Source organism: Thermochaetoides thermophila (assembly GCF_000221225.1).
Source record: "Thermochaetoides thermophila DSM 1495 unplaced genomic scaffold scf7180000011816, whole genome shotgun sequence".
NCBI classification, from domain to species: Eukaryota; Fungi; Ascomycota; class Sordariomycetes; order Sordariales; family Chaetomiaceae; genus Thermochaetoides; species Thermochaetoides thermophila.
In genome coordinates this window covers 2,176,421-2,200,554 of record NW_006383032.1, presented here as the reverse complement: position 1 = coordinate 2,200,554, position 24,134 = coordinate 2,176,421, and the positions used below count along the sequence as shown (strand labels likewise).

Below are 24,134 nucleotides of genomic sequence, written 5' to 3'. Positions count from 1 at the left end.
TGGATGCCAAGGTAAGTACTTTGAAAGGTTAAGAGAGGTGATAAGGTTGCCAGGGTTAATGCTAATTCCAACGGGCTCGTGCCAACGGGCTCGTGCCAACGGGCTCGTTGAGGACGACGGATGACCCAGGATGACCAAAGCACCTCTTTCTTGTCTATATCTGTAAAATTAGTCCGACGATGAATGCGAATGGACTGTTTTTTTTTGTCCTTTCTGCAGCATGGCAGCATGTTCACTGTGCAGATTCTAGAGACAACTCAGGTTCTTCAAAAGCAAAAATCAAGACTCGTCTATTCTTTTACCATATCACGACATCAGAGTATAAGTTTTGATGAAACCGAAGCTGAGCAGACCCGGCCACGGGGAGATGGCGATCAGGGACGCAGCCCTTCAAGCCGCAATAACACAACCTACCAATAATGGTAGGTAGGCAGGCAGGTTGGTACGGTACTGGTGCTCTCATAGGTCTCCATTCTCCATACCCTCAGCGTAAAAAAATTACTCCATTTCGAGGAGACACGCCATGTCGCTACCAGAAGCTAGTGGCGGCCGATGCACAGTGCAGCTTCCAGCCACTCATCAGAGCCAGCCGCCTGGAAGCGAGGAGACGAAGTCTTCTGGAAAGACTCCAGTTCTCCAGTTCCAGCCGGTCAGGGACCTGTCTTTCTGGGATAAAGTCTCAACTCTCAGCTGGCCCGTCGGTGGTCACCGAGGATGGATCCACTCTAAAAGAGGAAATTGTTAAGGGTGTTCATGCCATGGAGCAACCCTCAAGGTGTGTTGATGCCACTGCGATGCTGTAGCTGTGGCTTAGCTGTGGCTGTGGCTATGGCTATGGCTGTGGCTGTTGTTGACAAGTCAAGTCGTGTCATTGTCGACGGCAAGTTCGGCATGCTCTTGACCTTGACCCTATCTCATTGTTTCACACACGCACAGGGGGCACAGCAAAATACAACAGGCCGCTAGGATACTGGGTATTACAGAACACCCCCTTCTTTTCTTTCTGTTTCTTCCCTTCCGGACAGGCCCGACACGAAGCAGTAACGACCCTTGCTGAGAAAACCTTTTCTGCTTAGCCTGTGAGAGTCCGGGGACCAAGCAACCGGGCGGCATCGGCGTTTCAGTGCAGAAAGGGAAGGCCGAGGGACGACACACGCGAAGCACGGCAGCTGGGTCTCGGACAGTAGCAGCAGCGAACGGAGGGCAGCCGGAAGCCGGGCAGGTGGGGGTGAGTGGATGTGTGGATTCGGTTCTGGAGAAAAACCGTAGAGTGTGGAGGTTGGGGACCCGTTGGATGGTCGAGCCTTTTTTTTTCTTTCAGCACCGATGGATCCCCAGCTTTTTTTCAGGGAAACACTGCGGGAGTGGAGTCTTATGTGTTGGTCGAATCTGGAAGGCCGGAATCTGCGTTGAGAGGGTTTTCAGAGGTGGCAGAGTGGGAGTCATGTTCGCAGAAGGCAGGTCCATTGTTTGTGCGATAAGGGCCGTACGACAGCGAGCTGAAAGGAAGATGGCCGTTTTATGGGGAGATGGGATCTTGACAAACCTTAGGTACCTGGTAGGTGGTAGGTACCTTAAGTATCTGATGATTGAATCACAGAATGTGTTGTTCTCAGACGGATCGCGCCGAAGATAAGGCTTCCTTGCTTTATCCGTCCGGTGATCCAACGACGCGGGCAGACAGACCCGAGATCTGATCAGGACAAGAAAAAAAAAAAAAATCTTGATCCCGATCCTGCTCACACTAATTACCATCGCATTTCCCACAAATTATTCCGGGCCATCATCTGCTCCGTTGCTCTGCCACCCCTCTGCTCTGCCGCTCTACCGCCCTCCTATCGGATGTGGATGCTTGCTTATCAGTTGGTGTGTCGCACGGCAAACTAAACCCCCTCCCCCCTCCCCCACGAAGCTGTTGTGTTTGGCCATGGCCTACCCGGTTAGAGGGACCAACTACGTCACCGGGGCCTTGGACGGTTGCGGATGTTGCGCCCGAACCTCTCCGTTTAGGACGCAGTGCAAAGTCACGATGTGCATGTGCTCAACGGTCGCGAGTGTGCATTGGTCTCCCCGAAGAAAACTCAAGTACTTTCTTGCCCTGTTTTAGTGTCGCTCCTTCGCATAGCATGACTGTGTCGGATATAAGTACAAGCAGGCACAATAAGGTAGCTGCCTGATGAATAGGTGACGGGATGGTACGTACCTACGTCGCACCCGCAGCCAGATACAGGTGTCGCTTGGATCGATTCAAATGCGTATGAGTGCCCAGATCATCATGGATGTCCTTGGCGATCGGCACTGCAAGCCGAAATCAGTGAAATCTGGTGTGGTGTGGTGTAGTGTGGTGTGGTGTGGTAGCGTCCAGTGCCTCCCCCAAATGCCCACCCTCCAGCCCTCTCCGGACATGTGGTGTAGCGCATCACAGCCCGCGGGCTGCCTTATCTCGTGCCAGCGCCTATCTGAGTCTCACCCCTGATCCACTGATTTCCGCGCCCTATCGGGCTGTTGTCACAGTGATATAAAAAGTGCAGGATGCGCCTCATCTGATTCCAGTTGCCGTATTTCCTCATGATGCTCGTTTTCGCTGCCTTGAAGTCATCCTCACCGACCGACACCAACTGACTTGGTCAAACATCGAGCAGTGGACAGGTCCGCCCCAGAGTCACAGCGGAGCCCAACCTGGAACCTCTCATTTCTTCCCTCTTTTGGAGCAGCAGCCCTTGCACGCCAAGCCCAACCCCCGTCAATTTGACAGCAGCGCTCCGCGGTCTCAGCAGCCGAGTGACGACATCGCACCGCGCACCCTTCCACTCAACTTTCTCTCACGTGTCGGATCCGCGGTGATCGTATCCATCAGAGCGGATACCTTCCTGGTTTGTTCTGTGCAACGGGTTGCGAATTTGCCAACTGCATCCAGCCCGCAGCCCGCAGCCTGCTCACTTACAAATAACCACTTTCTTTTCGTGGAAAGCCCGACAACAAGCCGGCAACAAACTTATAGCCCAACCAGCGCTCCTGTCCACGCTGTTGCAAACTGGAAGACGACCTTCGGGTGCGCCAATTGGACGCGACGCCAGCTCTTAAGAACAACGCTCCAACTGGAACAGTTGAGAAGTTGATGATCCACGGCGGCCCGAGTGAACAGGGCGGTGGACCTGTAGTGGGTCATCTTTTACGTACTGAAATTCTTGCGGGGGACGCGAAACACCGACCTGCTACACTGCAAAACCTGTGAGAAAACGGAGAGACAGACGAAGAGAAGAGAGTCCTCCTGATCAGTGAGAGAGGCTACCCTCGCGCGCCGTAACCGCCATTCGTCCATTCGATCCGCACACCAACCATCCATGACCCGCGGGGGCTTGCAGCGTCCAACCTCTGCTTGCGCCTGCACATACCCGAATTGGTACCCAGTACCCAGTACGGGTACCCGTCTGCGTCTCCGAACGAAGCTGGTCCTTGGGGTGTGACTCCTTGGGAGCGCACAAATCCACTTTCGTCCCCGCCGTTTAATAAGTAATCCGTTGTATCGGTAGTGCGCTTTGCTAGTGGCCAGTGGTCAGGTATTTTTATATGCCTTGTGCTGCCGTTAACCCGTTGCCGCGAACATGATGACCGCACGCTCCTATCTCGTCTCTCGACACTCCTCCCACGCCTCTCCCCCCCCCCACGCGCACGCACATACGCAAACACAAACACAGCCTCGTGCCCGCCAGTCCGAGTCACAACGCTCACAACGGCAGCAACCTCCTCTCCGTCCCAGCTTGCCCGCGGCTTTTGTCTCTCCCCCACATACGACTGTCCCAAGACATGACGATCGACCTGTCGCCATTGACCAGAGTATTAGCCCCAACAACACCAGCAGCCATCCCAACAGCACCGACACCATGGCGCCCCGCGAGTCTGTAGTGCCCGCCCCCGCGATGCCCGTCCAGATTCCCACAAAGAAGGGCTCCCGGGACGGCTTGGCACATGCCCCCCATCATCATCATCATCATTATCATTATCATCATCATCATCATCATCACAAACCGCACCGCCGGTATGTCGACCACGACCACAACTTCGCAGCCCGCCACCGTCGTCCGAGAGATGTCGTTTCACCCGACTCCATCCCGCCTTCTGTGGCCGCCTTGCTGGCCGTTACGAGCATCCCTCCTCCGAAGTCTGCTCGGGGCGTGCGCCAGACGAAGGCCGACAAGCGCATGACGGTCGATTCCATCATTGAGCGCGCCCAGGAATCCGAAAAGGAGCTCAGCCGCAAGCTCAGCAAGAGCCCTCTGGACATCCTGCTGACCCCTCCGGAGGACCTCGAGCCCGACGATGCGTCCGTTACCGACAGCACGCCTGGCTCTCTGTCAACTCGTGCTGTCTCGCTTGAGTCTATCCCCTCGCTCTGCACCTCCTTTACCCCTGAGACCATGTCTTCCCTGGAGAGCCCGCGCACTCCCGTGGAGCGCAGGCGCCGAGTTCAGCCAAAGCGTCGCTCCCTGGAGCCCGTCTCGTCCCCTCCTGGCGAACCGGAGTGCCATCCGCTCTACTTGCCCGAGGATGACATCGAGGAGTTGAACCTCAGCCTCCCTGCCGAGCGCAGGGATGACGAAGCTACTGAGAAGAAGCCATCCCGGCTGACGTTCAAACCCCTTAAGTCAGCCCTGAAGTCAAACCTGACTGCCTCGCTGCGCGCGCTGAAGCAGGCTGCCCGCACAGTCTCGACGCTAAACTTCTCATCCATCCCTCCAGACGACTTCATCACCCGGTCTCTCCTCACCATGGACAATAAGGTTCCTTACACCGACGAGCGTAGGCCGCCCCTGCTCGAGGAGGAACCGACGGCTGCCCTGCGACGCTACCTTAATCCCACGTCGAGCGCGCGTTTCGAGAAAGCCCCCTCGCTCGCTTCCGGCCCGGCGCTGCGCACGTTTACAGCTTCTATTCAGATGCAGACTTACCGCGTTCAGCGTGCTCCTGCCTCCTCAACACCCGGCCAGTCGTCGTCTCTGCCATCCGTCGGCCCCGCTTCAGCTGCTACCCAGGCCGCCGCCCAAGTTTCTCAGCCGAAGCCTTCCGCTGTTCACTATCCCATGCCCGGCCCCCGCCAGCGCGAGGTGCGCGAGAACCCAGACTTCATCCGCATTGCTGTCATGGAAATGGCCATGCGTCGCAACGGCAAGCTCGACGAGAACCGCCCGGGTCGTGCCCGCTGGGCCCTGCCGCCACGCAAGCCCAGCACCAAGCCCTACGAGATTGGGCCGGATGGGGTTCCCACTCGGTGGGTGCCTATCAGTTGCTACACGTGAGCAATAGTCTACCTATTCTACAGCAGGGAATTGATGGCTTGGGGCAATTTGGGCAATTGGGACTTAACGGCAACCGCCGTAGCGCCAGCGAGAATCGACGAAGGAGGACGAGCGAGCCTGACGAGCCCACCTGAAGCAAGCTTGGCAACCTTGATGGATACCCCGGGGTTATCTGGACAAACAATTAACATTGCTGAAGAGGGAGATCCACCCGAATCGGGAAGGCCGCAAAACTGATGGGGAAAAGGGGAACAAGTGGACTCGAAAGTATTTCACCCCTTGTTTACCGTCCCGACGATATCACCTCCCTTTTCGATTCTCTGGCAGCATTAGATCTGGACACCTGGCACTTCGAAAAGCGTCGGTCTTCCATGGGGGTGGTGTGATTTTTTTTTTTTTCCTTCCCCAGCACTCTCTTTCGTTATGTGCCTCGGTCTTACCTGCCCCAGTTTTTTTTCTGGAGGAGCCACAGAAAAGCCTGTTCTCTTGGACTGCAGTGCCCAACGATTGGACCTTGGCACACGGCGCTGGGAAAAAAAATCTTGGGGTTGTGCCGTGTATCGGTCGGGTGTTCGCTCGCCCACGCGACCTTTTGTGTCGGCTCTGGGTCCCACGCGGGATAGGTGGGGTTGCGCTTCTGGTGCGCACCAACGCCCGCCCGACTGATGAGGGGATACTTGCTGGATAAGAAAGCTCCTTCTGTCCAACCCAGCTTCAACCCCTCTTGTCTTTTGCATTCCAGACTTCCTCGGCACTTGTTACGCTTGCTCTTGGGAGAACAGAGACGCTGATTTAAGCGTCTATTCCCGCATTTCATACGTACGGCATGCATTGCGTTGCACCATATGGCATTTGGTGTAAGAAAACATGTATCTGCCGTGGACGTTTGGGAGGTTCAAGATTCTTTTGTCTTCGTTGGACATCTTTTTGGACGCAATTCTACGACTTTTAACTGGCTGAAATCTTTATTGGAGTGTTGGGACGGAACGGGATGCGGGGCGCATGAATGAACGTTTCCTGTTCAATACCTTTTGCTCGCTTTTTTTTTTGTTTCCCTAGCACTTTACACTATACCCCGTTTTAGGTTATTGCTATTTTTTTTTTTGCGCTAACTGGTGGTTGGGCATCCTCCCTACTTTGCCAGTACCCAGTGTCAATTTCTTTCCTGTTTTTGTCCCCCTCCCTTTTTCAGTTTGTTGTGGGGGTTGCACACTTCACACACAGTTGCATGAAAACTTTCTTCCAATGGGGTAGCTGGTTGGGAACACGAAACAGGAAAGGGCCGGCATTGTGTTTGCATCCCATTGCATTGCATGTTTTTTCCCTCCTTTTTTGCATGTCTTTCCTTGACGCTACACTACTGCAGGAGGGGAGGAGTCGAGCGACGGTAGTATCAGGTCATATGTTGATACCCCTCATCAGTCCTTATCAGTCAGCATCACCACTACAGCATAAGTTGGTCTGAAAGCTAGCATCAAGTGTTTTACGGCGCAAAGGGAGGACGGGTTCGTTGGGAGAGCGTATATAGCATACAGATACAGCAGCATAGGTGGAGTTTACTTAGGTTTGACTTAAAAAGAAGGGGAATGCATAGAGCTTTCCGGAGTTTTCAAACCGCACTTGATCAGTATCTTGCATTACCGGTGTGAAAAGAGGGAGGGGGGGAGGGAAGTGTTTAGAATGTATGAAGAATAGATGGACGATGTTCATCCACCCACCCTAGGATTGACACCTCTCTGAAAAGAGAAACTTAGTTCTCAAAACCCAAGTTCACAGTTGAACCCCCCGGAATTCCGTCATGTTGTGCAACTGCAAATGCGGGACGTCATGATCGGCATTCATCTGCGAGATCGGTTCCGCCGGCTTGGGAAGCGGGACGGATTGATCAATCGAGACGAGATCGAGATGGAGATTGTGTGTTGATCCTAGGACTTTATCTCACTGGTTCAATTCCACAGGTCCTTGCATGAGGACAAGATACGACGCAAGGTGGTGGCATCATTGTGTTCGAGAAAATCGTTATTGAGGCCGTGTAACATCGTCAGACACGGAGTAAAGAAAAATGGCGTAATGGCGAACCGAGGAATAGGTATAATGAACAGGGACTATATTCAATTCAACCACCAGTCTTCAAAACTCGGCCAGGACAATCCTCACAGTTATATGATGATTGCATACAGCCCATCCATGATAACATCAAGCAAATAGCCCTTGTTTGAGTGAAACAACAGACAGGATAAGAAAAACCAAAACTATCCACACATTTACTCTCACATTCCCGTCCCAATTTTCTATTTCGTAGCTTTTCTTTTTATTTCTTCCCAACTCATCAATTACTCCTCACCCTCCTCCTCAGCGCCGCTAGATTCCCCCTCCTCTTGACCTTGATCCTCAAGTGCCTTCCCCGTTGCAGCCGCCTTAGCTCTAGCCCATTCCTGCGCCTTAGCGGACACCTTCTCCCTGCTCTTCGCATCGCCAAACTTCTCCTCCCACTGCGCCCACCGTCTGAACCAAGCCTTAGCCTGCCTGGGCCGCAGGCCCTTAACTTTGGTCCCACGCTCGAACAAGTCACGAATAACCGACGGATCGGCCGGGTTCTTCGCAACCGACGATGCCGACGTCTCGAGATCGAGCAGCTGGTTCCACAGGTCGAACCGCTTGGGGTAGGTAGCGAGAAGCTTTTCGAAGAGGGTACGGCCCTGCTCGCGATCGCCGTTGGGCGAGCGGAATTCGAGCGCGGCAAATTTGGGCAGCAGATAGAGGTAAGTGTCCTTGGTGTTACCGAGGACCTGGGTCGCGCGCTTGAGTAGGGCGCGTGCCTGCTCCGGCTTGTTGGATTTGGTGTGCAGGAAGTGCGCGTAATTGTACCAGACGTGAGGGGCTTCGGAGCCGTATTTCTTGACGATCTTCTCGAAGAGGTCTTCAGCTTCCTGAAGTATGGGGTTAGCAATAAATCTTGAAGGCGACTTTCACGAAAGATAGACTCACCTTGTACTTGCCCGACTGGATGTAGATGCTCGCCAGCCGTTCGTGGACCTCCCGGTCGTCGTTATACGTGCACGCACGCTTGAAGACCTCCTGGACTGTCTCGTCCGTGCCATAGGCGACCTCCAGGTTGAGGTAGGCAATCCAGACATTAAGCTTCTCGGTCTCCTCTCGGATATTGATGGTCTTAAGGGCACGCTCGGCGATCTGTCTGGCACTAGAAAGGTCATTAACCTGCATCTGTGAGGCCATGTAGGCAATCCACAGCTCGGATGAGTCGGGTTGGCCGAGAAGGAGACGCTCGAAGTCACTCGCAGTTTGCGGCCCGTTAACATCGAGCTCGGCCGTCTTGTCGACGATGCCTTGAGGCTCGCGCCGCTTTTTAGCCTTTTTGCTTGGGACTTCCGCGACATCCGCATTGCCATGGTCGTCGGCATCCAGGTTGGCAGCTGCCCAGTCGAAACCACCAGCTTCAAGCCCAATCAAGCCCTCCTCAGGAGCTTCCGTCATCTCAATATCGCTGTCCTTTTCCTCGTCAGACTCGTCATCACTTTCACCGACGACAAGGGCGCCGCCAATGTCGCTCATCTCCTCATCCGAGTCGCTGTCAGCCCCGCCGTTGAGAGCTGCGCCAGCATCCGAGTCGCTATCGACATCCACATCATCCTCGTCGCCGTCTTTGAAATAGGATGGCTTTAAGCCAAGGTTAATCCGCTTGTTCTCGACGTCGACCTTCAGGACACGGGCCTTCACACGGTCGCCTTCATTGTACAGAGTCCTGGCGTCTTGAACCATCCTGTCGGCCATCTCGCTGCGGTGGCAGAGACCAGACAAACGGTCCGAGCCGTCAATGTCGATGAAGGCACCAAACTCCTCCACCTTACGGACCTTACCAGTGACCGTCTGGCCTTCCTTTAGATCCGAAATGGTAATCGGAGGAACGTAATCCTTCTCAACTACAGACTGCTTCAGGCTCATCTCGATACGGCCATCCGCAAGTGAGATGATGCGGCCCTTCACCAATTGATCAACTTGGAAATGTTCCTTCCAATCCTTGAGGTAGGAATCTGAGAGATTCTTGATCTTGACCAGGGCAACGACATCGCCGCCGAGGTTGACGAACAGACCCTTGTCAGATACGTTCTTGACGAAACCACGGATGATGTCGCCAACTTGAAGCTTTGTGTTTTTGGTAATCTCCCGATCCTTTATTGGCAGGGACGAGTTGAGCACTCTTGACGGCCTCATTGAGAGCCTCAGCTTCTTGTTGCTCTTATCCACCTCGACAACGGCGACGCGCACAATTTCGAACTTGGAGTGCGACAAAGGGTTGGCCTCATCGTAGTCATCAGCCAGGTCAGGAAGATGAACAGGCCCGGCCACGGACTCGCTGAGCTTGACAATAACCTGGCGGTCGTTGATCTTGGTGACCTTAGCAGGCAGGACCATACCCTGCTCGATCATGTCCCAGGTGAGTTCATGGGAAGCACCCGGTGTCCGAGCCGATAGGTCGACTCTGCTTTTCTCCTTGTCTACGGAGAGTACCCGAACCTTGAGCGCACAGCCGATAGGAAAGCTCCTTTCCAGATTGGCCAATTTGGACAAATCATTGGAGGCTTCCATGGCACTGATTCTGCCACGGACGTTGGGAGACAGGTTGACCCACAGATAGTTGGAAGCAACATTATTAACGAAGGCGAGGTGGGTAGAACCGACTTCGATCTTCTCGAGAGATAGAGGCTCAGGGAGACTTGGTGCTTGGACATCACTGGGTTTTGCAGAAAGTTCTAGGACCGCATGGCTGGAGCGGTGAGTGATGGGCAGGAACCGGTGATTGCGGGCATCGTGGATGCCGAGGACGCGGACGTCGATAATATCTTTTGGCTTAAAGCGCTTGAGTGGCCTTCTTGGATCAGGGATATCCTCCCACTTATCAAAGATCTGAGACACATCGATACGTCCCTGGATGTTGTCTGCGATTTCGACATTAAGCTGTGTCTCCTTGACTGCCCTGACCCTGGCCTTCGTCAGCTTGCCAATGGTAAGGTCAGCCATGGTCGTCACGGTTTCATCTAAGGGGTTGACGGCCTGGTCGGCGGGCTTTTCTGGCTTCTTCGATTCCTGATCAGCAGCCGATGGAATCGCAACCACCAAGCGACCAAGCTCCTTGTCGATCGATGTGATCTTAACAAGGAGAGACTGGTACTTGTGAAGCCCAAAGTTGGGTTTGTCGTGCCAGTCCTGTGGCATTAGTGACTTGGGAAGGAGGGCCGTCAGCTTGCTGCCGAACTGCACAAAGGCAGCTGAAGCAGTAATATTCCGGACGAAGCCGGGCACCTGCTCCCCAAGACGTGCATCATCGACAGTGGAGATGAGCTTGCCCTCTTTGCCGGCCTGGACAAGACTAGGCTTGTGCGACAAAATAATGGACCGACGTCCTTCGTTCTTCTCAAGGACAACCAGTTCGGTGAGGGTTTGGTTAACGTGGATGCGCTTGAGCGCTGCCTGGGTTTTATTGACCGACTTGTCCGTTAGATGACCTACAGGAAGAATGGCCTTCAATGAACTGTCAATCAGCTCAACGAAGACGTCATCCTCGGTCTTCTGCGTGACTTTTGCAGACACCACATCGCCAACCTGGAGCTTCTTCAGGGCGAGCTGCTTCTCTAGACCAAAGGCAGAAGGATCCTTGCACGAGACGATCAGCCTAGCAACTTCAGGATCGAAGCTGAGAACATAGATGCTGACGGTCTGGCCAACACGGAAGTGCTCCTTGGGATCGTGAATGTAGGCTTCACTCATCTCAGATACAGGGAGGAAGCCGCGCAGCTGCCCGTAGAACTGCACAATGGCACCGTGTTGCAGGACAGCAACAATTGTGCCAAAAGCTTGCATGCCGACAGCCAATTCATCATACGACTTGATTGCTGGGGCATCAGAGTTGACCAGCGTTTTCTTGAGCGTCAACCGTACTTGATGCCTGGCTGGGTTGGTCGACAGAACGCGGGCCTTAACTTTCATGCCCTCTCTGAACTTCTTCTCGGGGTGCTGCAGGTGGACATCAGAAACATGCATCTCAGGTACCAGGCCCGAGATGCCCTCCGCAATCTTGACGATAAGACCACCAAAACCTTGCGTATTAACCACGAGTTTCTCCACCTGACCAGAGACCACAGCTCCAATGGGAATGTCTTCAATGCGTAGGAAGGGCTGTTCAAGGACGCTCTTCTCCAGGGAAAGGAGATAGACGCCATCAAACGAGTTGTACCCAACCACACGGCCCGGATGAACTGAACCAATCTTATACGGGCCGCTGTTCTCAAACAGCGTGTCAATCTTGCCGTCCTTGACTCTAGAAATGTGAACAAAGCCCGACACGCCTTCTACGCCAACGTTAACGTAGAGACCGATACCAGGCTCAACCCGTTCCACCCTGCACTCTTGGATAATTGCCGAGTGGGCAAGGACATCTGTCGGCAGAACTTCCTGTCCATCCTTTGTAGTGGTCTTCGGTTTAAGTGAGAGCACATGCGGCAATAAGGAGATACCCAGCTTTGGCTTGTTCGCGGTCGGGAAGTTGCAGATGACTCTGGCCTTAACGCGAGAGCCCACCTTGTATTGGTTAACCAGATCAGCGCCGTCGGGCCCAGATCCTGAGTGAACGATGTCCGCGGTCACATCCAAGTGGCCCATAACCTTGCCAACCAGGCCATGTGTATGAACTTCAGACACCAGCACTTCGGCAGCAGTACCTGGAAGGAAGGTATCGATAGTGGTAGCCTCAGCTGGGAAGTGCTTGGGGTTGCCTAGCCGGTCCACGAGAGTGGAGAGTTGGACAACCTTGCCGCTAGCAGCCTTGCCTGTCACTATGCAGAGCAGAACAGAGCCCGGCTGTACGGTCTCTTCAGGAATGCTGGGGTCAAGCTGCTTGCGTGGTAAGAACCCCTTGAGCTGGGAGTCTGAGATGCCAATATCCATCACAAAACCGTGGTCCTCGACACTGACAACAGACGCCATGAGCGTGCTGTTCAGAACAATGTCTTGCTCGGACAGGCCGCTATTCGCGTGCGCAGGGTAGAGCGACAGCTCAATGTGACGCCTGGTCTTCCCGGCGACAGACTCGTCTATTGTCGACACGACATAGGCACGCACATATTGGCCGAGATGGACGAATAGATTAATGTCGATGTCGTCAAGGTTATTCTCATCCCCTGATTCTTCCCCATCGCCTTTCTCGCCATTCGCCTGCAGCGCCTGCAGCCGTTGTGTCAAAGACTCGGAGATGGCAGTGATGGGAACGTGGCCAATCAGGTTATTCGGGAGCGCAACGGCAATCTCGAGGGGGCTGATACCACAAATGGTACCAAGGACTAATGAGCCCTTGACTAGGCGCTGTAAAAGTTTAGCTGGCAAGATTTCATGTGGAAGCGCCCGGAGACAACGGGGCGTGTAGGGTTTCAGTGTCATACCTTGAAGTTCAAGCTCTCAATCTTGACCGAATCCTCGTCTTTGGATTTTGTCGCAGGCTCTTCTATCTTTGATTTGCGCTTCTTCTTGGACCTAGCAGCCGTGTCCTCCTTACCGCCCTTCTTTGCTTCCTCGAACAGCACATCCTTCTTCGCCTGGATCGAGATCTGCTTCTGCTCGAGGGGCGTCAAGACGCTGCCGCCGCCACGTGGGAACAAAGGCTCCTCATCCTTGAGAACAGTGACTACTGGCGTTGTAATTGGCTTCGCAACCGCCGGGGTCTTGAGTTGCTTTGCATCCTTATTGCTGTCAATTTTCGTGTCCTTCGTGGTCTCGCCCGACTTCGCACGCTTCGATTTGGAAGCAGAGGAGCCATCGGGGCCCTCCTTTCTCTTCAGCGAACCCATGGTTTGAAAATATGGTATTTTGTTGCAGCAATTGAGGAGCAATCTACTCGAGATGTCTCCTCAGCGTAACTCGCTGCCGCAGCTCAAGAGTGTCGAAGTACTGCTGCTGCGACTGCCGCTAAAGTGAAGCTTTCCCACAAAAATTTCTGGCGGTCTTCAATCTGAACATGCACGATAACGATAAGATGTCTGCGTGGGCCCCACCGCAACCACCAAGTTGGAAGGCGGTCAGAGAGGGGTCCCTGAGATCCACTTTGCATGCTCCCCAAGGTCAGGGGGGTCTTTGCGTCCGCCGATCACTGAACCCAATCACAGGATACAATGACGTCTGCCTCGGGACATCGACATGGGCTCAAGCAGCACGAGAGCATGGCTGGATAAAGACACTATACAATACATTATTTTCCATCACTTGCGCTGCGGGAGCGCGCGCTGCAGTTAGGTCAGAATCTGCAGTTTTGGAGCAAATGAATATCATTTTCAGAAGCAAAAAAGGATGGAAGATATACGCAGTTGATATGCGACACGGAGATAACACAGAGAAGGATCAGAAAATCATGATTCCGAGCAGAGTATATTGTGCAGCGTCTTATCTTGCCCAAGCACATGTCACTTTCCCCTCTCGACGCTTGGGGAAACTGTTGGGGCCATTGGCGGGGCGAGCACAGTCTCATTAGCAAAAAGACATAAGCGGTCTCATTCCCGCTCCCACAACGAAGCGCCACGAAAGACACACACGCTCTAACACAAGGCAGCTAGCTGCCTGGACTCTAAACCAGTCACTGGCTGCCCACGCGACCAAGGACCACGCGCCGAGAAGCTTCTGAAATAGCCCGCTGTCAGTGCTCGATGTTCGCCATGGGTTCCCGCAAACGGGCCAAGCAAAACCCTACGGCGGAATCGAGCACGCCGCACCTATCGCCCGCCATGTCGTCGCTGGCGTCGCTGTCGGCCAAAGCCGCGTCAAAGTCATCGAAACTCCAAACTCCTGCCACAGAAGAACCTCCTGCGACGCCGACAACCGCCACTCCATCAGTGCCAGGCACACCGCGATCTTCAAAAGCGGTAGCCAGCAATGGCGATGCTACGCCTTCTGCGAAACAGGCATGCAACATCCAACCTCCTAGCTTTCCTTCCTCTACCAAACCTCTGCAGCAGAAGAGCTGACCTGCCGGTAGGTCCAAAAAGCACGAAGCTGGTATGGATCATGGCCCCGGGTACCCAAATCTTCAGCATCAACACAACTGGCGCGAGAAACGATCATGGGCGGCACCGCGAACCCGGCGGGGGTCGCCGACTTCAGTCGGCTTGAGTCAAAGAAAACCCCCGATAGCATGAGTATTGTCGATGACGCAACGTCGCCCACCACAACATTGTCAAAGGCGCCAAAAGAAGGGGGTAGCGTAGGGAAAGCAAGAATAGAGCAGCATTCTAGGGATTCTTCAGCCCCATCTGTAGCCGAGGCTGTGGTGAACCACGAAAATGAAGCAAAAGCCGAAAATGGGGTTACACAGCTGGTCAGCAACAATGACGACCTCCCGAAGACCAGTCCTCCTGCGGATCAACAACAGCCGACCGAATCACCCGCCGAAGCTCAACCGACCAGCATCGTTGAACCTGCACCGCAAAAGCCAGCTTCCGGCTGGTTCTCATGGCTGGGCTGGTCGTCGAATCCAGAAACTACTGCGTCGAAGCATGAGCCGGTCTCTGAGCCTTCTACACAGAATATTGGGGACCCCGCTGTTGTTGGCGCGAACTCTTCACAAACCGCAGCCCCTGAAGCCAATAAGGCTGAGCAATGCACCGTGCAGGCTACATCGCAGCTCGAGCGGAGGGATGAAACCCCTTCCCAAGTCTCTCCTCAAGATCATTCCCAAGCCCCAGAACAGGAGTCAACACCAATGGCTCCCAAAAGTTCATGGTTTTGGTCTTGGTCGTATAGTTACTGGGCTGCCCCTACGCCCTCCGCTACATCAGCACAAGCAGAACAGTCGCCAGGGACCGAACAATCACAGGACACAAAACAGCCACAGACTGTTGTTCCCCTTTTGTCTCCCCAGGAGCAACCCAAAGATAGAGTTGTCGAGGAGCATTCCACTGCTAAACCCAGCTCAGAGACACCTGCTCCGCGATCTAGGTCGGGAACCACATGGGCCTTCTGGTCTCGCGATACAGGCTCTGGGTTAAAGAAGGGAGCTGTTCAGCGAGGTGAACAAGGTCAACTGGCTGTTATGGGAGAGAGTTCAGAAACACATCCCAGGATAGTCAACTCTGTGGATGTCAAGGGGAATGAGGCTCCGGTGAAAGAACCTACACTGAAGGCCGGCCAGAAGGATCAGCAAAAGGACCAGAAGAAGGAACAAAAGAAAGACCAACATAAGGACCAACAGAAAGATCAGCAGCAGGCGAAGGTTGATGCTTCTGCTCCCTCACAAGACGTTCCTAAGCCAGCCACCCGGGAAACATTTAAGTCAAGCAACAAACGTGGCCGTGTGCAGTCAACGGAGGCTGTCCCTGATGCCTCTATCCCCGTTCCTCCCAGCCCTCCGAAACCGGATGCTGCAGCCCAGTCTGTGTCTTCCAAGGCTCCTTCAATTTCTATAAAGCCAGCCCCGCCGAATCTTCTCCTACCGTCGTTTACTAGCACGTATCGGCTCAAGGAGAGCCCTTCTATTTTGAAGCAAATTGCTCGATTGGTGCTGAGAACACAGAGTTCCTCGCAGAGGCATGTTTTCATTACCAATAACCCTCCCAAGATCAAGAAAGCTCTGGCTATCGGCGTCCATGGCCTGTTCCCTGCCCAGTATTTGCGTGCCATGCTGGGGCAGCCGACAGGCACCTCGATCAAATTTGCCAATAACTGTGCTGATGCCATCAGGAGGTGGGTCGATAGCCACGGCTGCAGCGACTGCGAAATCGAGAAGATCGCCCTAGAAGGGGAGGGTAAGATTGGTGAACGTGTGACAAATCTGTGGAAACTCTTGATGAACTGGGTAGACCTTATACGTCAGGCCGATCTGGTCATCTTTGCGTGCCATTCTCAGGGCGTCCCTGTTAGCATGATGCTACTCGCGAAGCTGATTGAGTTGGGCATAGTGAAGACAGCTAGAGTGGGTGTGTGTGCAATGGGTAAGCATCCTTGGTTCTTTTTACCCATGACAGGCATTATATCTTGCTGACGGACGATTAGCTGGTGTGTCGTTGGGTCCCTTCCCTGACTACCGGTCAAGTGTTGGCAGGCTTATGGGTTCAGCTGCTGAGCTCTGGGAGTTTTCTGACCCTAACAGTGAAGTCTCGAAGCGCTTGGAGTCAGCTGTCAAGATCGTGCTTGCGTATGGGGCTCGTGTCACATATATTGGCAGTATGGATGACCAGCTGGTTCCATTGGAGGTATGCCGAGGGTCGGGGAAATCTGTAAAAGAGAACAACTCTAACAGTATTTCGTCCAGTCTGCCATCTATGCGCCTGCCCATCATCCATATATATTCCGCGCAGTTTTCATTGACGGCCGGATCCATGCCCCTGATTTGTTGGTCTTCCTTCCCAACTCTGAAAAACGACCATAACTCGTTTTAACTAACTTGCAAAAGTATCGCCCACTTAGTCGGCTTCGCCCTTAAACTCCGGAACCTCGGTGTTTCTGACCACGGCCTAATCCGCGAGCTCTCAGCCCCGCTGGCTGGCAGCCTGTACTCAGGAGAGGGCCACTCGCGGCTCTACGAAGACCCGCAGCTGTACGATCTGGCAGTAGCGCACGCGCTCGAGACGACCGATATCAGCGGCGGCTCCCCTCCTTGCGAGTTTCGTCCGCGCGCCCCGGGCGGTCTGTCGAACCCGAACCCGTACCATCTGCCGTGGATCATGCGCGGCCTGCTCGAGGAGGAGTTCGTCAAGACCGAGCTGGCAACTGAGATGCGCGAACTCGTCCAGCAGTTTGACGACTGGAAGCCTGTTACTAAGGCATTGAAGGACGTCAAGTACCGGCTGGAGGCCGTCAGATCGAAACTGTGAACACACCTTCTAGCGTTAACCTGTGGGATTAACTTGTCTTCTGCTTGTTAGAATGAGGTTTGCAGGACCGTTGAGTGGACAAGGTACGTGTCTTTTTTTTGTGTAAACCGGATTTCACTTCTGCATTACCTGGCGTCTGGCGGAAGGTATATTTGATTTCTCTCCTCAGCTACGGTGTTGGAGCGTTGATGGCGCTTGGTGTGTGGTTCTTGGGCCATCATGGGTACCTAGAGGTAGACATCTAAGCGTATTGTATCTAGGTAGGACAAGAACAGTTAAGCCGCGCAGCAAATGGAGCTCTTATTTTATTAGAGAGCAACGTGTACATAAGCAAGGGAGAATGTGGTTCGGAAGTAATACATGTCTAATCTTATTGCCTTCATTCTTCTTCAAACCCATAGACCGTGCCCATATGTATCCCTAATCAAGAACATTCCCCCTGTATCCGTGGGTAAGAATCTACTTAGGATGTATGCATTGCCTGCCCCATGGCGGACCTGCAGAATACCTTCTACATCCGTCGACTCTAGCTCCAAGGATCGTGCGCATCATCTATACATAACCCAAAGTAGTCTGTACACATACAATATCAAAATTACGCATTGATCACGGATCACCCTCTCCTCTCCTGTTTTCACACACACACACACACACACACACACACACACGCACGCACGCACGCACACACGCCACCCCTCTTACCCCAGTCAACCGATCCTTTCACTGCCTGCCAAGCTTCCACTGCCAAATGATCTCCTGTATCTGCTCCCACGACATCTTAGTCGTGGTAATACCATGGGCGGTAGCCTCGTGCAGCACGACCGTAGGAGCGCCACTACCCTTCCCAGGGTTTTCAACCAACCCGCCAACCACCATGCGAGCGACACGACGCAAGTCCTCAACGGTCAGAGCATTGATGCGGCGTGTCATCTCACGCACAGGGATCTTGCGGCCATGGACCTGGACCTGGCGGCCGAGATCCTCCAGCTCAACCATGCGGCTCTCTAGGTTCATCAACAGACTGCTGCGCAACTGGTTTTTCGCGCGGGCCACCTCGATCGGGTTCAGCGCCGCGTAGCCCGTATCGACTGTCAACGCGTGCAGCTCACGGCACATGACCTGCAGCATGGACGCCGTGCGGCCAGGGTAGCACGACGCAGCTATACCAAAGAGGCCCGAGTCTGTGTACGAGTGGTTGAATGCCACACACGACTCGACCCAGCCGTGCTGGTTCAGCACGTTGGTGTAGAGCCGTGAGTACATGCCCTTGCCGGGCCCGCCGGCTGAGAAGGAGCCACCACCACCAAGAAGGGTCTGGAGCGTGGCCAGGGCGTAGATGTCATCGGATGAAATGGGGAGGCCCTCAAAGGCGAGCTGGATGTGGGTGAAGGTCGGGAGATTGGGGTTAGTCGGCGGCGGCTGTGGGGGGAGGGAGAGGAAGCCTCCCGTGTAATGGGCCGGACGGCTGAGGTCTTCAGGAGTAAGAGGCGTAATAGAGGTAGGCCGGGAAGATCTGGGAGAAAGATTTTTGAGGAAAGGTATTTTGGACAGAATGCCGGAGGATTGTGACGAATCTGTTGAAAATGAGTCGAAAGATGTGGTTGATGAGTCACTAGCTTGGGAGCTGAGCGACGTTTCGGATCCTGTTCTCGGGAGTTGAGGTTGTGATGGCTCCATATCACCAAAGTACTTTTGAGCTAGCTCGACAGCCTGCTCATGCGGCACACCAGCAAATGCCACCACGATGCGCTCTGGTTTGTAGAAGGTCTCCCTGTATGCCTGGATGACATCGCGGTTTATCTCACCCAACCTCTCTTGGGGGCATAGCAAGGGGTTTCCGAGAGTATTGTCCTTGAAGGCGGCAGTGTGAAGGAGCTCGGGTAGGATCAGCTCCGGTTTAGCCCAGATCTCGCGGACCTCGTAATCGGCCGTCTCGAGCTGCTGCTCCAGCTCCTCATCAGTAAGCCTCGGATCGCGGATAGTCTCGGCCAGCAAGCCAACTGTGGTTGGAACGGCAGAGTTGAAGGTAGCTGCCTGGTACATCATAGATTCTCGGGACGACGCGCACTGAATGTTGCCGCCCAGCTTCTCAACAGTTTCGATCATTTCATCGGCAGTCCTCGATCCGGTCGATTTGAACGCTAGTCGATCCATGATGTGGCTAGCGCCCCGCAGTGACTCGTTCTCATAACGGGAGCCGGCATCGATGTAAACACCAACGCCGGCAAAGGCATCGGGAAGGTCCTCGGAGGCTACACGGACGCCGTTCGAAAGGGTAGTTATCTGGTCACGCTCTGTCGGCTCCTAAACCAGCAGTTAGAGTATGTGGCATGCAGGCAAGGAAACTCTCGGCTCTCAGGACAAAGCCGAAGGGGAGGAGAGGGGTTCATTGCTTGCCTTGGGAGGCTGGACAACCCGGATAGGAGGGGCACGAGACTTTGTGGCAAGCGACCTCCTGAGGATACCAGGCTCGACAAGAGAGCACGGCACGCGGGGCCGACTCAGCAGGAGCCTCGCTGGCCGACAAGTTCTGAGCATGGCGACGGCGGCAGTGGCAGCGGCAATGATAGTTGTCTGCCAGCGGGACCCAGTGCGATTGCGTCGTGGAAGCCGGGAACCGAGTAAATGGGCTTTTCGAAGTTTCTTTTGCCCCAGCGCGTACGCGTGCTGATTGAGGTTCGAGGACTGCAGGCGCCGTGACTGGGAGTCTCCAGCAGCCGACCTACTGGTCCAGCCGTCGATACTTTCGCATTTGCGTCGTGTTTACGCTTATCGATAAGAACCCCCCGGTTTTGTCTGTGCCTTCTCTTGGCGGACGTCGGGGCTCTGCAGCCCCAAACCCGGGCAGAGGTCGTGTTACATAATCAAGCACAGGGGTGGCGGAAACAGACGCAGCATCCGCAAGTCACCATCAAACATCGATCGGGAGCTGGAACCTCAAGATCGACATAGTTCATGGCAATGCAATTCTGAAGGCTGGACCAAGCGTGCACTTGTGTTTCGCGATGCTGCTTCGGCAGTTCCAGAAATCTTCAAGAGATAATGTACCCAAGTCTGCATGCTTTGTCACATTATTGCATTGCCGCATCGATGGCCATATCCAGCTTTGTAGCAAAGAAAGACCCGATGATGCTGGCTCGCTACATCACTGCAACAGTAAATAAGCTGTTTATGGAGAGGAAGGTATGCCTATGTGAAATGAGCGGATCGAATGCCAATCTACCAGTCTTAGTGCCTAGGTTTACCTGTCCGATTTTTCAATGAGTCGGGACTGCCCGTCATGGGAACGGTGGAATAGCCGCATGTTTCCCAACATTCACCTTTTCCTTTGTCCCAATGAGGCAAACTTCCAGACACCCGTTTTCTAGAAGGCATCGGCTGTTGTTTACTCACAGGAGGGAAGGAAATGGTGACTGAATGCATCAGGAATCAGAATCCAAGTCCGGATCGCCTGACCCCATCAGACCATCCCCCACGCCCACTACACCCAGCGTGTCGGTCCCAGCAATCAGCGTGTTCAGGTTTCAGGTTGCTTGCCTTCCCCCACTGTGCAAGTGACCGCAACAAGTGACCCCAATGCTCCCGGGCGCCCAGGAAGTCGCAGCAACCTGCGAACCCCGCCGAGTCACAAGCAAGGCGTCGGCCGTCTCCCCGACCACCACCAGTTACAAGCGCCGATTGACCTTGGAAGCCGAGCGCGCAGCCAGGTTGTCGAGATCAGGGCCGGATCCGTCATCGTCATCAAAGCGTTTGTTGCTTAAAGTGCAAAAACACCTGAGATACCTTCAGAGCACCTGGACCATCGTCGTCACTTGTGATCCGCTTTTGGGCTCTTCTTGCGTACATGCACAGTACACAGTACGCTTAATTACAACTCTTACTGCCTGTCATCTGTTCGCTCCGACCTGAACGCGACCCACTCCTCCAAGACATCCATTTCCAGTCTGTTTCCAGAGATATCCAGTGTCTCACCCCGTCTGCAGTCTAAAGCGGAATCACCGCCCAACTCGATCTGCTCGCCCGCCGTTGGCGACACACGCGCCGCTTGTCCCCGGACCACAGAGCGCCGGGACATCGACATCATATCCAAATTTTTTTTTGCTCACCCTTTACCTTCCCTTGGCACTTAGCTTAACTCTTGCCGCCCGGAATCAGAAACTTCGGGCCGATCCAAGAAACCAAGAGATTTCCAAGATCTCCGATCTCCTGGCACCACAGGACACAGGCCCGTTGCTTGACTTCCTTCCAAGTGCTATCGTTCTATCCCACCTGCGCAGTACGGCTTCGCAGTCTCACGGTCTCGGTCGTCGACTCCTCCGCTTCTCGTTGGTTCGTTGGCTGCTGCTGAGCGCCTTGGGCCCAGCCTCAACCTTCCAGACCGTTCGCTCGGGCACCGGCTGGCTGTAAACAGGTGCTCTCCCTAGACCCCTAACGGCGCGGGCGAATCAGAGCCAGTCGATTCTTCAGGCACTCGACCTGGCGCACTGCCGCAGACCGCATAGCTGCCCTTGTCAAAGGTCGCTAAACAAGCAAGCACGTCAGGTCCCCCTCTTAGGGACTTTGTTCTCCGTATATAGCCTGCTTCGTCAATGTTTACGCATTCTACGACCTCGCCCACGAATCCAGGGCCCAGCAACGCTGCTGTTTCGTCCGTATCTGCATCGCCGGTATCGACAACCCCCACCAGGACAAGTCGCCTCCGCGGCCTTAGCCTACTCCGAGACTACGCCCAATCACACCTTCTCTCTCGTGACGGGCACGGCTCCCATCACGCCCACGCCCACACCAACGGGCATACCCATTCCTCTGCTTCGACTTCCGCCCACTCTACCTCGCAGCCAACAGTCCTATCGGGTACCAGTTTGAGCACATCCGCAGCAGCTTCTACTAGCAACAATAGCCATACACACCCCTCATCGACCCGAGTTCGGCTCTCACAGTTTGTTCCTGCTCTGGCGCACCCGCTTGGGCAGTCGCCTTCGTCCGATCCAACGAGACACAATAGCTGCACCTCTCCGGAAAATATCAGGGCAACCGACTCTTCCGCTCTCCCGGTTCCTTCAATACCTCCCAGCCTAACGCCTGGAGGCTCTTCTGATACATCCTTTCCCCCAACAAGCTACGACAGTCGACCACAGGCCGAAACAATGTCAGGGACGACGTCAGGTACCACATCTTCATCAAATTCAACACCGGGGCCCAGCAACTTTGACCATTTACCCTCCATTCGATTTAGTGCTTTCATTGATCCTCGCTCGCCCCGGCCCTCTCTGAAGTTCAACCCCATCTCGAGAACCCTCCCAACCGGCAAAGAGGTCATCCGTGTGGGCAGGTATTCTGAAAAGGAGAATTATCCCCCTGTTGCCCCAAATCAACCCTCAGCAGCGCCCGTCGGTTTTAAAAGCAAGGTAGTTAGCCGGCGACACTGCGAGTTTTGGTTCGAGAATGGCAAGTGGTATATCAAGGACGTCAAGAGCAGCTCAGGGACATTCCTCAACCACATACGTCTAAGCCCCCCAGGCACCGAATCGAAGCCTTTCCCGGTAAACGATGGCGATATCGTCCAGCTAGGCATTGATTTTAAAGGAGGGGAGGAGGCCATATTCCGCTGTGTCAAGATGAGGCTGGAGTTGAACCGTGGTTGGCAGAACAAGCTCAACACCTTCAAGTACGTACCAACCAGTTTTTTCTGCTCTCCACTCCATGCTGACAGACTCCCAGTATGGAAACCCATAAGAGGCTGCGTAATTTGACTGGGAGTGGGTATTCCCAGGACTGCGCAATTTGCCTTAACAGCATCGCGGTAAGCTAGAACCTGAAGCGTGTTGAATGAGATGTGTATTAATATCATTCCCCTGCAGCCATGCCAAAGCCTCTTTGTTGCTCCATGTTCCCATACGTGGCATTACAAGTGTATCAAGACACTCTTGAGCGGTCCACAGTATCCGATCTTTATTTGCCCCAACTGTCGTGCTGCAGCCGATCTCGAGGCAGAGGTTGAAGACCCTGAAGATTGGGAAAAAGTAGAGGCTGAAGAGTTTGGCAAAAACGCCTTGCCTTCCAATGGAAACTCCGAGAACAACACCCCTGCTGCATCGAACCAACAGCCACAACAGAGGCAGCAGCCCGTTAGCCCGGAAGTCAACATGACTGACGCGCTACCGGTTCAGCAAAATGTTCAGACGAACGGCCATGCTTCAGAGAATTCGTCGACATCCATGCCTATACCTATCAACAGTTGCAGCGGCACGCGACGAACCCCATCTCCTGGTGGTGGTGATGGTGGAGGCCGCCTGGGTACGGCGAATGGCAACCATGAGGGTCCCATCACCCCGCGTAACGATGCTGGGCCGTGGGTATTTGATGGGCATGGCGAACGGAACAGACCAAACAGCATCGCTGCGGCTGTGCTGGCAGCTGCCGCCCGGAATCCTAGGCTTTTCTCACGAGAGAACCAGCAGTCATGACGTGTTGGAGGATATGCGCAGTGTTGCGTGACTTGAGGTTACACAGAAGATTGTGGAGAGAGTGGATTTGAGTTATGAAGAAGGGCTTGGATCCCAAAGACGATCTTGCACTCTTTCATGGGTATTCCCAGAGATCTGATCTGTTTCCCCTTCTTTTCATCATCATTCCACTCGCCCTTTTCCTCTGCTTTCTTTACCTCTTTATGGAGTTTCGTAGCCCTGCATCTCAACCCCCCACACACTCCCACACACTTACATAGGACAAGATCAATTGTTTTCCGGATCATTTTGGTGGGATGTTACTTAAGACATTCTGCGTGGTGATTGACAATACGCATCTCTTTGCTTTTGTCAAGTGCACTACACAACACTAGGCACATATGTCATTTGCTGGAGTTGAGGTGTTCTGGCGCGAAGAAGGATGGACGGTAGTTGGCGGTTTTTGACAGAAGGAGGGCGTCTGGCTTTTTCTGGTTGCATTTCTTTTGAGAGTCTTCCTG

At 54.1% G+C, this 24,134-nt stretch overlaps 6 protein-coding genes across 6 annotated transcripts; 4 read left to right on the top strand and 2 right to left on the bottom strand.

Annotated features, from left to right (window-relative positions):
- Positions 1-3,605: 3,605 nt before the first annotated feature.
- Positions 3,606-5,297, top strand: CTHT_0026820 (uncharacterized protein; the record flags this gene model as incomplete). Its single annotated transcript, XM_006693077.1, has 1 exon — positions 3,606-5,297. The coding sequence occupies one exon, from the start codon at positions 3,606-3,608 to the stop codon at positions 5,295-5,297; it is 1,692 nt and encodes a 563-aa protein (XP_006693140.1).
- Positions 5,298-7,630: 2,333 nt separating this feature from the next.
- CTHT_0026810 (uncharacterized protein) lies at positions 7,631-13,156 on the bottom strand (the record flags this gene model as incomplete). Its single annotated transcript, XM_006693076.1, has 3 exons — positions 7,631-8,227; positions 8,286-12,674; positions 12,752-13,156. 3 exons carry the CDS (start codon positions 13,154-13,156, stop codon positions 7,631-7,633), a joined length of 5,391 nt encoding a protein of 1,796 aa, XP_006693139.1.
- An 858-nt stretch (positions 13,157-14,014) lies between these two features.
- CTHT_0026800 (uncharacterized protein) lies at positions 14,015-14,323 on the top strand (the record flags this gene model as incomplete). Its single annotated transcript, XM_006693075.1, has 1 exon — positions 14,015-14,323. The coding sequence occupies one exon, from the start codon at positions 14,015-14,017 to the stop codon at positions 14,321-14,323; it is 309 nt and encodes a 102-aa protein (XP_006693138.1).
- Positions 14,324-14,418: 95 nt separating this feature from the next.
- Positions 14,419-17,167, top strand: CTHT_0026790 (uncharacterized protein; the record flags this gene model as incomplete). The annotated part of the gene is made up of 4 exons (XM_006693074.1): positions 14,419-16,285; positions 16,347-16,546; positions 16,606-16,685; positions 16,747-17,167. 4 exons carry the CDS (start codon positions 14,419-14,421, stop codon positions 17,165-17,167), a joined length of 2,568 nt encoding a protein of 855 aa, XP_006693137.1.
- Positions 17,168-17,887: 720 nt separating this feature from the next.
- On the bottom strand, positions 17,888-19,705 carry CTHT_0026780 (mitochondrial processing peptidase alpha subunit-like protein; the record flags this gene model as incomplete). Its single annotated transcript, XM_006693073.1, has 2 exons — positions 17,888-19,471; positions 19,583-19,705. 2 exons carry the CDS (start codon positions 19,703-19,705, stop codon positions 17,888-17,890), a joined length of 1,707 nt encoding a protein of 568 aa, XP_006693136.1.
- Positions 19,706-21,756: 2,051 nt separating this feature from the next.
- On the top strand, positions 21,757-23,634 carry CTHT_0026770 (uncharacterized protein; the record flags this gene model as incomplete). The annotated part of the gene is made up of 3 exons (XM_006693072.1): positions 21,757-22,835; positions 22,889-22,970; positions 23,080-23,634. 3 exons carry the CDS (start codon positions 21,757-21,759, stop codon positions 23,632-23,634), a joined length of 1,716 nt encoding a protein of 571 aa, XP_006693135.1.
- Between the last annotated feature and the right edge of the window lie 500 nt (positions 23,635-24,134).